This window comes from Triturus cristatus, chromosome 2_2 (genome assembly GCF_964204655.1).
Source record: "Triturus cristatus chromosome 2_2, aTriCri1.1, whole genome shotgun sequence".
Taxonomy (NCBI): domain Eukaryota; kingdom Metazoa; phylum Chordata; class Amphibia; order Caudata; family Salamandridae; genus Triturus; species Triturus cristatus.
The window spans coordinates 1,014,016,342-1,014,029,055 of record NC_140582.1 but is presented as its reverse complement, the minus strand read 5'-3'; the positions used below and the strand labels follow the sequence as shown (position 1 = coordinate 1,014,029,055).

The window sequence follows — 12,714 nt, the reverse complement described above, 5'->3', positions numbered from 1 at the left end:
GTCTGGCTGGGATCCTGCTATCCAAGACCCTAGCCTATCTGCTTACTCCCTTAAATGACATGGAGTGCATATTAGATGCACTAGTGATTGGATACTGTGGTACCTTATGAGCCCCTAGTATATGGTACCTTAGGTACCAAGGGCATAGGTACTTCACAAGCCTACCAGGGGCTGAAGCATGTATTATGCCACCCCTGGGAAGCAGACTAAATCTGACACCACAGGCCTGCTACTGCAGCCTGGGTGAGGTAGTGTTAGCACTCCTCACAGAGATATAGGTTCCCTATGTCTCACCTTACACACACATATAAACCTATCAGTCACCCCTAAGGCAGGCCCTAAAAATCCTGAGGGCAGAGTGCTTGGTTTCCATGTGAGGGGGTGCCTCTGCCTGAGCAGGGCCCCTCTGCAGCTCTCAGAGTCCATTCTCTGTGGCTGTTTGTGGATGTGGTTAAACCATATACTCTTAAGTGCATTATAACCTAGCGGTAAATGCTAAGTTTGGGATGGCTGCATCAAAACATGTCGTGTTTGGTGTCAAATGCTTTGGAATCATACCTCCACACCAGTAACTGGTGTGGGAGTATGATCCCACCCTTCTAGAGGGATAGACATGTACCCACTGTGGAAACACGGTAGAATCCTGAAGAGCCCTGGCATCACAAAATGGATGCCACCAGCACAGACACTGGGCTGCCCTCCTGCTGCTGACCGAAACTCGTAGTGGAGGAGGCCCAACAATAGGCATCCTGTCACAGGGAGGTGTAACCACCTTCCAGACAGGATTTAGTGTATTGGGGCTGGGTGGGTGCACTCCTAGAGTGCTTTGAAGTCCTGCACTGGGGGAGCAGTAGGCTCCTCTGTGCATATGCCAGCTCAAACCGGTTCAGGGGCTACCAGCCCCTCCTCTGGCGCGAAACTGGACAAAGGGAAGTGGGTGTAGCCACCCACTCCCCTGACCCTCCCATAGGAGTTAGGGAACCCTTGCCATTGCAAACTAGAGATCCCTGGACGACGCTCTGAAGAAGAATCCAGGACCTTCGACGTTCCACTACTTTTGGAAGACTGAAGAATCTCCCTTGGAGTCAAGGAGGGACTCCCCTGCTTGGCAGGCACCAAAACTTTGCATCAACGGTCGCAAACTTTCCCGCTCCCACCGGAGTCTGAAGTTCCTGCAGCCCCAGAAGTGGATTTCCTGACTTCTCTATGGCCATCGTGAGTCCCCAGTGAAGCTGAGGCAAGTGGACCCCACGAGTGACGAGGAACAGCAATACCCGGGTACCGTGCACTATTGTCAAGTGCAACCACTTCACGACGTTCTATGATCTTGTGCATTTGACCACGTGTGATCCAAGCCTCCAGCAAGATTTCCTCCGAAGATCAGACGCCTACCTCGTCCCGAGTGACTGTGGGCTCCAGGTGAGTGAATCCTCCCGAGGCGTCTTTGCGATCCCTTGCCGGTTGGCTTGCGGGTCCTCAGAAGACTTTTCTACAGAACCAAAGGGCTCCCTTGGTTGCTCCAGGCCTGCCCTGACTTACCCTTGCTGGGTGAGTCCCTCAGACCTTGTTGGTCTGCACCGCTGACTTTCTTCACTTTCCATGAGGCTTGCTGTTGCCAAGGCTTGTTGGCTCCAATCTCGCTGCCGACATCTCAGTAAGCTGCAGACTTCGTGGGACACACTGAATCCAGCTCCTGGTTGCCGTTGACGCCTCCTGGACCTCGTGGCTGAAGAGTCAAGAAACCTGTGATCACCTGAAATCACCCGATACTGTGAGCATCCAGCTTCCTGGCCCCGGCTCACTGGCAAGTGACTTTGAACACTGTCTCCTCTGCTTTCAGGTCTTCTTTCTTCTGAATCCAGCCTTGGATTCCACCAGACACTTCTACTGTCTTCACAAGCAGCAAGTCTTCTTTGGCTCCCATTGAAAACGACGCCGTGACCCGACACCAAAAGACACCTATGCACCCGGCTTACCTGGGTGAGGTAAATCGAGTACTACGGTGCTCCTGTGTGTGTTGGCTCTAGAACTACTTACCCTGTAAGTGACTTGCTTGTAGACTCTCCCGGAGTATCCTAAAACTTTTAAATTCCAACAGCCACTTGCTCCATTGAAGTCTATTGGGATCCGCGGCTGTGTTCTCACACTGCATGCGTCTCCCGTGGGTCCTTTATTTACCTGCCTTGGATGGATTAGTTAGGCCCCAGTGCTTCTAAAGGCCCTAGGCCTTGTCTCTTCTCAAGTCGATATTCTTATACCTCTTTTTTAGTATATGGTCTGGTACGCCCCTAGGGCCCCAGCCATATAAGTGCTTAAGTTTTTGTGAAACGTTGATTTGTGCATATGTCCTTGACTTCTAATCTCATAAAGAGATTAGTAGAGTGTGTCTAGTAATAAATACATATATATTTTATATATATACCTGTGTGGTGTCCTTTCATTTAGTGATTCAAGAGATTATAAGGTAAAACAAGCTGCTTTACATTCCTCTAAAGACTTAGTCTGAAGGCTGCTCTCCACAGCTACCACTAGGATACCTTTCTTTAAAAGAGAATGCACATCAACTCTTCGAAACCATGAACCAAACATATCGTCTGAAGTTGCACAACACCTAACATACAGGTGTGGCCAGAAAAATGGAAATCATACATTCATTTCATATAATCCAAATAAAACCTTTATTACAGATTAAACAAAAAACACAAAAAACAACAATCTTGAAGAGGCACGGCGGGTCTTCTCTGGGCATTCTGTAAGTCACAGCTTGCAAGACAGAAATACAGATAAGAAGGTGTGTCATGCGCCCATCAAAGTACAGAGAGAGAGAGAGAGCGAAAGAGAGAGAGAGGGAGGGGGAGGAGGAGGAGGAGAGAGAAAGAGAGGGAGAGAGAAAAAGAAAGAGAGAGAGATGGATGGAGAGGAAGGGTGAGAGAGAAAGAGAGGGAGAGAGAAAGAGAGAGAGGGAGAGAAAGAGAGAGGGAGAGAGAAAGAGAGGGAGAGAGAGAGAAAGAGAGAGAGGGAGAGAGTGCCGACACTGCGGACCCAGGCCTCACTGCTCACCTGCAGCCACCGGTGTGTCTCCAACCACGTGCTGGTACACACTGCAGTCCCCCAGGTCCCTCATCTGAAGCATTTGCCAGAGACATGAATGGCAGAGTCCATACAGTAGCACACGCCATCATTGCTTGACCGCCCCTGCGCACTCAGGCTGCTGCACCCCAGCCCCTCCCGCCGTCCAGTGGGATTGCCCGCCCCTGCGTAACAGGCCTTACTGCTCACCTTCTGCCACCGGCGTGACTCCAAGAGAGCCCTCCACGTGCCGGTGGGAGCTCCAAGCCCGGAGCCCGTGACCATGGCACCCTCCACATCATGCAGCTCCGCATCGCGGGCCACCAGGTCACACACTAGATTCTGGTTCTTGATTTTGCTATGGCAGAGAACATATCAGGCTGAACACCCGCTCAGCCCTAGAGGTGCCACTAACTCTGTGAACCGCAAGGCGACGCCACGTGTCGGTAGGTCCGCACTGCCCGCTGGCTCAGGCCTACCCTGCGGTCCAGCAGAGCTCACACTTATGCCACCATTCCGGACTGCCTGGACGGCGCATCATTGCAGGCTGCACACCCGCTCAGCACTTAAGGTGCCCCTCCCTCAGTGCACCGAAAGACACCGTACCGTGGCGGTGTGCCTTTGCCTGCCGCAGTGTATCCAGTGCCACCATGTCTGTGCACCGCAAGCCATGGACCCTTTATGATTGAGTCCTGTGGTGCGGACGCCATCATGTCACCCCCGGCACTGGGCAATGTGCTGTGCCCGGGCCCTAGGTCCTCAGGCAGAAATGATAACCACACGGAGACACCCTGTTACAGAGTGGAAATGACGTCCAGCACGTGCACCAGGCCCTTTTTATTGGCAGGGTCACATGTCATGTGACGGCTGTGCTGGATGGGTGTGATGTGGGTGTAAACCAGCTGTGAGGGAGTGGCTGTGGCATGCTGACAACTAGACCTGTGAGCAGCAGATCCCTACAGGGAAGACCTGGGACATGTAGCGTTGTCGTCCCCCCTGTGAGCGTAAGTGTAGTGGGCTGGCCTGGCGTATGCCAGTCCAGCGTAAGGGTGTGAACAATGACCCCAGGGCTCTGGGCGTGGTTCCATCCATGGCTGGACAAGGAAGTAATTAGTGCATGTGTCTCCGTTCTAGTGTCGGTGCCACCTGGCACGCAATCAGCAATGTGTCACCCTTTGACCCAAGTCCCACAACATGAGCAACATGGACGTAAGGTGAAATCATTGACCCTACATTCATCCATACCTCCACACTTGCAAGATCATAGACATGACACATCGGTGTGAAAATTAATGTTTAATGCACATTCAGTGGAGTGTTGCAGCTGGAGCACTACAGGGCCATGCAAACCCCACTTTACATTGTTAGCCCGTGGAGGGCCAGCCAGAGTCCTTCAGGGAATGACAAGTACATCAGCAGAGGAGGAGTTCAGTCCACAGTCTGATAGCTGTGTCATTGGTGACCAAACAGAATATGGCAGTCCATGTCGAGTTCCAAGGTGAGTGTCGCAGAGTGCATCGGGGGACAGTGGAAGGTGATGATGCAGAGGGCAGAACCAAGCAGAAACTGGCCATATGGCAGAGATGAATGCTACCACTTGCTTCTAACCACGAGGGCAGATTCATCCGCATCTTCGTCCTCTGCTGTTTCAGGTGCCTCACATGTGGGTGGTGGTGTTCTGTCTCCAGCACTGTGTGGCAGTGACACCTCAGGGGCCAGAGGTGGAATGTCAGCTGCACTGTGTGTCACTGCCACATCAGGGGCCGGAGATGTGGATGGAGTGGTAGCAGCAGCATGCATCAGCGCCAGGCATTGTGGCAGCAATGCCATGAGGAGGGTCTTTATGGCATTGAGGGACCCAGCTACCTCTCGCTGGTGTGCAGCCGTGGCAGACGCACTTTCCGCACGCGACCGCTCCATGTTCTCCATGAGCCTCCGCATGAGTCCCAACTCCTGGGCGAGCTCGCTGGAGCCACTCTGACTAGACAGTCATTCTTGTCGCAGAGTCAGGACTCTAGCAATGTCAGCCATGGTTCGTTGGAGTGCATGGAGCGGACTGTGGGTGTCCGTTAGGGACTCTGAGTGGTCCCTGATGGGACTTAGACACCCATGTATGGCATCTAATTTGTCTGACATGCGGTCGAACCCTACCTGCACCTGTTCAGCCAGCTTCTCCTGACACCCCAACACATGGCGTTGGAAGGCCATGTGTTCGTTGTGTGGGTCCTAGGAGGCAGCCGTGGTGGTGGATGCTGCCTGCTGTGTGTTCTGTGCAGAGGGTGGGTTCTCCTCGTAGCAGCTGTGCTGCCTTGATCCTGGAAGTGGGCTGCAGAGGCTTTCCACAAGCTGTTGGAGGGCGTCGGAGTCGAAGGTGTGGTGGTCCTCTTCGTCATCAGAGAAGAGAGGTTGGGACTGGTCTGCAGGAGGTGTTGAATTTCCCTCTGCAATGTGAAGGGGAGATGCAGTTTAACATTGTGTTCACATGTATGTTGATGCATTGTACATGTTTACATTCAGACTGAATGGCAGTGTACATTATGACTGTTTGTGGGAGCTGCCTATATGATGCGGGGCAGTGGACATTTCGACAACATCCCAGATGTGTGTTTGTACTATGATGGCCTACTAGACAACTACACTAAGGAACCCACCAGTCCGCCACTTACATGCGTAACCACCTACAACACCGTGACCAACAAGGTTGCCCAAATCATCAAAAAGAACTGGAGAATCCTGAACACAGGCAAACTCAACTGGGAACCCCCTCTTCTATCAAACAAAAGAGCCCGCACTATTAAAGACACCATAGTATCCACTAGACCTCCGTGTCTTCCTAGACCCATCCAAACGGTCCTCAACGCCTGGGGTCTCCCCCATATCAAAGGACATTTTCCATGCGTCAATTGCAGTGTCTGCCACATCACTGAGACGACCAAGCATCTACACCTCGAACCTGGCAAAACATGGGAACTCCGCAAACACACAAATTGCAATACAGAAAATGTTGTATACCGGATAGTGTGCCCATGCAATCTCATCTACATTGGCATGACCACTCGCAAGATAAAAACCAGGATTTGCGAGCACCGCAGCACAATACGCTGCAAGAAAAACATCACTAAAATGACCAACCATTTCCTAGAAAAAGGTCACACCACCAACGACATGAGATGGGTCGTCTTAGAGGCGCTAGATCATAACCTACCCAACATCCAAGGTCGCCTTTTTGAACAGGAACAGAGATGGATTTACCGTCTCTCCAGCCATATCATTGGTCTCAATGATAATATTCCCTGGAACAGTCTCAAGAGGACCTAACTGTGTACTTTCTCTCTTTGGCCTACCATAATAGACCACACAATACTCATCTCTCGTGGGGTATCCAACCCCCCTCTGGCTTGGCTTCGTTCCCTGTCTACTTCGTTTTCCAATGTAACAATGTTTCTGACACCGTTTACCATCCCCAGGCCAGTGTGCCTCCCATAACTATACCCTCTGTGCCTCTTAATACACTTGCTCGTGGCACCGAGTCTAGCTATGCACGCGCCTGTCAGCATCCTCCACGCAAGCGCGTCTTTGCCACTACTTGCTACATCCAGCCGTTCCGCGCACGCGCACCCGACTAGCATTCACCAAGCATGCGCAACACTGCCTGGCTCACTCACGCTCACGCGTGCAACCCCCGACCCTGCCTTGGGCATGCGCAGACCACCCCCCGCCCGCAATCACTGGTGCAACCCTTGACCCCGCCCGGGGCATGCGCAAATCACTCTGCCCAGCCCGCGATCACTGGTCACTCAGCACGTAGCCTATGGCCCCCGTCACCATATATTCTCCGACACCCCTGGTCTCCTCACCATCCGGGATCCGGGAGACCACAGTAGGTGCCTTGCGGGTGCTGCTTCCTGACCAAGTAAGGTGACGCGCGCTCTCTTTTTTTGCTGGATTACCATAGTCCTTTATATTCCAGCGCTCATACTTTTCTTTTCTCCAACAGAATTTGTGTTCCGAGGAGCGCACTCCTCCCTCATCCTGATCAGCGATCAGACTCAGCCATAGTGTAATCTTATTTCCTCTTGTTTTTTTCCCCACAGCGCGCCACTCAGGGGCACTGACCCCTCATATACCCAGCACTAGCCAGTTAGGCGCACAACCATCTGGCATGCGATACATACGAGCGCCCACTGGGCTATTCTTGCGACTTTGCCCATCCACCCCAGTCAGTGGCCTCATAACATTACCTCCAAAGTTGCCTAATGCACTTACCAGGCACTCCATGTGTATAGTTTACACTGTCTCTGTCTGTCTGACTCACCGATAGCATTCACAGGGCACACCTCGCCTTTTTATTCACCAGACTATAGTCAGTATCAGACAGTAGCAGCATGCCACAACAACACAGCATGTGTGTTGCCACAAGTACGACCTACTGCAAGTATTGATCTCTTCACAACCGGTAAAGATTGCATCTTATAATTGCGGCGATACCTAATACCACAATTTATTTGTTATTTGTTTCATGCGTCTTTGTGTTGTGTTTTCTTCTCCCCCACAGGTCTTTTTTCGCTGCGGTGTCTGCCATTGAGCTGATACCGGTTCCTCACACCTTAGCGAGTGTGTAGGTAAATTACCTTTTTTGATTTTTTCACTATTCACGTGGCTTCACTTTGCCACTCACTGCACTCACTGGTCCGGACGAAAGCCCCTTACACCGACGCGGGCTGAAACATGTAGACCAAACACATAGACAACTATCAGAAACTAAAATTCTCTTGTAGTTGCATCACATAATTTTTATCATATCCTGAGCCGCCATCAATAAAATTTCTCTGGCAAGGATTCTCAGAGATATTTTTAAACTTTCACTACATCACACCTTTGCACCACACCAGCTCCGCTGTAGTCAGGCGTCGTAGCACAACCGGGGGGCATTCGGCCACCCGGTTGGGACCCCTATGATGAAGCATGACACCAACTAGGTTGGTGTGTGCGGGGTCTTTTAATTACCTAGTGGGTTCCCAAGCACTGCTTGACAGTGGTTGTACCAACACTCTTGGGTTCGTCCAACTTTGATAAAACCTGTACTTGTACATTGTCAACTCACATTTCCCTGCGATGCCATATGTGATTGGCTAGTTTCTGCACACAAGCAGCACCAGTTGTGTCCTCTGTTCTGTTGTGGATGTGTTGCGGATTGTGCCACATCGTTGTCAATGTTGATGTGCTCTGCATGTGATGTGTGTGTGCCACATTTTGGGGGAGTCGCCGCTGCAGCTCTGATTTGGCTGCCACTTATCCCTTACATGCGGTGTGCCTCTGACTTCTGTGCTTATACAGTGCTGAGATGTTGCATACTTGGGTGTATTGGTCTCTGGGTGGGAGTTGGGGGTCTATGGCATGGTTTGTCCGCAGATGTGCTATGCTTACTTGTGCAAGTGTGCCATTGTGCCCATCTCCCTCCATCCCCCAGTCCCTGTTCGGTACTCACCCTGTTGCTGTTGTGTCCAGTCATGTTGAGCAGTATGCCAAAGCTGTGGATGCCCGTCCCTGCGGAACATTGTGCATCGAGCACTCTGAGGGTGCTTTCATCTCCCAACTATATACTTCCCTCAAGGACGATAGACTTGCAGACTAAATGTTCACTCGAGATAGGTGGGATGGAGACCTAGAGACCCCCTCACAGACGGAGAGTGGAGACTCACCCGGGGGCAAGTGCCAGGAGGTGGCCAGCAACGCCAGCTTTAAATTGCCACAATCGAATATTTGCACAGACTGTACCTGACATCACAGCGGCTACATAGGGTATGCCCAAAACACTCTGTCGGGTGCACAAGGTGCAGGGTGTCCCCAGCTGACTTTGCACATCGCGCGGACATGCCGGTGCATTGGGCCTTTTTGGGGTGAAATAGTGCGGGAGCTGCAGTTAGTGATGGGTATAAAGGCGGACAGCGGTACGACACTGCTTATTAGGACTGTTGCCACTCCCTACGAAGGGCACCAAGATGACATATAGGTTTGCCCAACAGGGATTGCTACTCGCCAGAGGGTGCATTGCACTCCATTGGGCGAGCCTGGTGCTGCCAACAGGAAATAAGCGAAGGGCTGACCTATTGGGAGGGGCTGTGGCCGAAGAATGCCATCTTTAGAAAGTCTGCACAGATGAAAACACAAAAGAGACATAGAGATTTGGGGCAAAATTATTCATCTTCTGGGTACCAGTAGCGAAGAGGAAGATGGGAGCTCCGGTCTGGGCACTCCACTGGCTGTGACTGAGACAGGTCCCTTGGCGGTGGGGTTGCAGGTGCCTCCCGCTAACTCTGCAGTGCCCCACACCTTCCTGCGACTGCCAACTGGTTTTATTACCTAGAAGGGTGAAAGTTGCAGACTGTAGCGAATACATGCTGACTCGAAGGGTGATTGCTAGAGATGGACTGCAAACCATCAGGAGGACCTGGGGTGCCTTCCATACCCCCCCCCCACCCTTGCACTCAAGCCTCCTGTGCCCAGGCTGATGGTCTATCACTAATGTATGGGAGCCCACACATGTGCAGCTGTGCGTTGCCTCCCGGTCTTTCCCGCCTGTCCACCCCTTCCCTCCCTCTGCCCCCCCCCCCCCCCCCGCCTCCTTCCCCCGCCCCCTTCCCTCCCCCGTCCCCTGTTTCGGCAGGAAAATGATACCCGCATTGGACTGTATCCTCCTTGATGGCAACGAGATATTACCACGCTGCCATTTGCTTGTATTATTCTATTATTGTTTGATGTCAGTTCGTTGCCCTGACAGCTGTCTTTTTAAACAACTCGACGTGTCATATCATTTAAAAAAATGTGAATTAAGAAATGTTGTAAAAAAATTAAAATAAACGGGACATACCACCTTGAATGCTATTGTAATTCACCACTGTTGAAGAAAATACTGGAATGTGTTTCTTCATGTTAAACATTACCCGATGGAGCACAAAACATTAGCATGCACTTGTGTTTGGGACTTTCGGCAGGGTCGGTTATTGTCATCCAAACGGTCAAAATGAAATGCACGACTAATGCATTGTCCACACGTGCAATGCATTTACACATTAAGCAATTGCTCTATAATTAGGGATGTGATATTTCTACATAGTAAGTTTCAGGGAGTTACTGTCCCATAGCCACCATAAGAATATCTGTACTGCTAAATATAGATAGGTTGCCCCATATGAGATACACTATAGATATTAAGGAGATGTGTGCAAATAGAGCAGGGGATAGGTAGAATTATGTTTACCAGTGAAAGTGAAATCTTTTTTTTTTAATGTTCAGTTAATAAAAACTTACAATAAAACACCTTTATGCAATTTGTTTACCAATGACTATTTCCATCAAGGACCAATTTGTTAAGGATTCATTTGTTCCCCTTCTGAATTGAAGGCTGTGCAAGAGAACCGACATGCGTCAGCTCTTGCCAAATACTTCTTTAAAGACTTGATTCAATCAGGACAACAGACTCTATAATTGCTTCCCATCTGCAGAGGGTTGGGGCGATGCAGAAGCGCCACTGTGCCTCTCACCCACCAGTATTGGGTGCAGTGGAAAGGTGACCGCCTAACCATCTTCGAATTCATGCACTTCCATTGACTTTGCTGGCAATAAAACATATCCTGACTGAATTATTAAATTGAGTCTCCATTACCATCACTGATGATTGATTCTCTGCTGCCACTGTGCTGCCATAGGAACCCAGGAGCATATTAACAAGCGGCAGCGATAATTATCGCTGTCCGCTCTTAGTGAGAAAAATGTTATCGCTGGCTATCGCAGAAAATTATCGCCATGCTAGCGTTGTATTAACAACGCATAGCGCAATGGCTATAATTTCCCAGCGATAGCGATGTTTTCCATGGAACATCGCTGGTTTTTTAGCGATGTTCCATGGAAAACGGCGATAACCTTGCTGATACGACCCTGTGGTCGTATCAGCATAATCCACCCCCAATGGTAAGTATAGCTAAGTCTGCATTTTAGCAGACGTTAGTTTTTGGAGAAAACAGCTGTTTTCTCCAAAAACTAACATCTGCTAAAATGCGTGGGCAGCCTTGTAAATATCGTGATGTGTACATCAGCGATATTTACAAGGTTGTACTGCTCAGTGACACCCACTTTGCATCTCATTAGAGATGCAAAGGGAGGCGTCGGGTAAAAGGGTGCTAACATGCGCTAATGCATGTTATCACCCTCTTGTAAATAGGGCGATATTTTTATCTCCGCCTTTTTGGCTTTAAAAGCCAAAAAAGCGGAGATATGGCCCTTGTAACTATGCCCCTAACAGAGGTATTGCATTATATGTATTGCTAGTTGCTGCAGGCCCTGCCAGACTGCTTGGGAACACTGTTCAATTGGTACAGCAACAACAGCTAGACATTTCCAAGGAAGGGCTACTAGCTCCTTTAAACACAAAACAGGTTACAACATAAGGTCTGGAAAGCCTACTTGTTGCAGCCAACGATCGGATAAGATCGCTGTAAAGTGTGCGTAAAAGTCCCGGTAACCTCTGACGCACGTAATGGCTGACACCTCTGTAAAATATACCAGGAAGTGGGTCTGGGCAGTGACAGTCCTGTGCACCCTTTTGACAGCAACAATAACAACAGTAATACTCATCGTGTTCAAAGGTCCTATAAACAGACTAAAGATTGGTGACAGCAAATGAATTTTAAAGGTCTCTGAAATATTACATGACTTTTCACAGGAATGGGCTCAGTTAAGACAGAAATATGATGGAAATAAGTATGTTAGATAGTTAGAAAAATATGTTGTAGTCCTTTATGTTTCTAAATATTATGTTTGCACACATCTCCTTTTCAGCACTGAAGATGAGATGACATCTAGTGTGGTGCCTTTAACAAGAGTTGTGAGTTTTGGGGTCATTAGAGGCACTTGAAAACAAACATGAGATTCTCAAATTACCCCATTTGTCACCCATCTCCCTTTCGAGTTCTTCCTAAAATTGTCAGTGGAAAAAAAAGAGATATGCAATATTATTAAATACTCAATGAACCTAACCAGAAAGAAACATCTGGATAAATATATATATATGGGAAATAGTAGCCAACATTACATACATTTACACAATTCCAGTGGGAAGGAAGGAAAGATTAAGGGGTTGTCCCCAGAGGTAATTGGATATAAAGGGAAGCACCGTGTGTGTAGAAAATGAACTTAATTTTTGCCCAGGGGGTCGTATGGAAGTTGCTACCTATCCTTTGTGACACCCAGCTTGAACCATGTTCAACATTTGCCTGAAGTAAGGCATGGAGCAAGCAGGGGGATTATGAGGCACGGAAGAATGGCCAATGGGATTAATAGTATGCTTAAAACAGCCAAGTTGCATCTTCTGGTTAGGAGATGTCCCCCTGTGCACAACTGTTGGTCCCAAATGATGGGTAAGAATGTAATCAAAATAAATAATTCTCCAATTGAACCAATTGCTCTTCGCTGTGATGTTTATTTTCTTAACTCTGATTCTGTCACGTTCTCATGTGCACCGATTTGTTCTTCGATATTTGCACCTCTATTTTCACATTTTTGTTCACCTACTTCTTTCTTTTCAAATGTGGGAGATAAGGTTTTACAACCTCACTTGCATTGTTATACCTATTTGGGGTGCTTTCT

General features: G+C 49.3%; 1 protein-coding gene across 1 annotated transcript in view; it reads right to left on the bottom strand.

The window, feature by feature from the left end:
* Window positions 1-5,216: 5,216 nt before the first annotated feature.
* The window catches only part of LOC146863083 (uncharacterized), an 80,604-nt gene continuing 73,106 nt past the window's right edge, over window positions 5,217-12,714 (bottom strand). Inside the window, exon 5 of the mRNA XM_085643144.1 lies at window positions 5,217-5,510. Coding sequence (XP_085499270.1) covers window positions 5,217-5,510 — 294 coding nt within the window. The remainder of the gene's footprint in view (window positions 5,511-12,714) is intronic.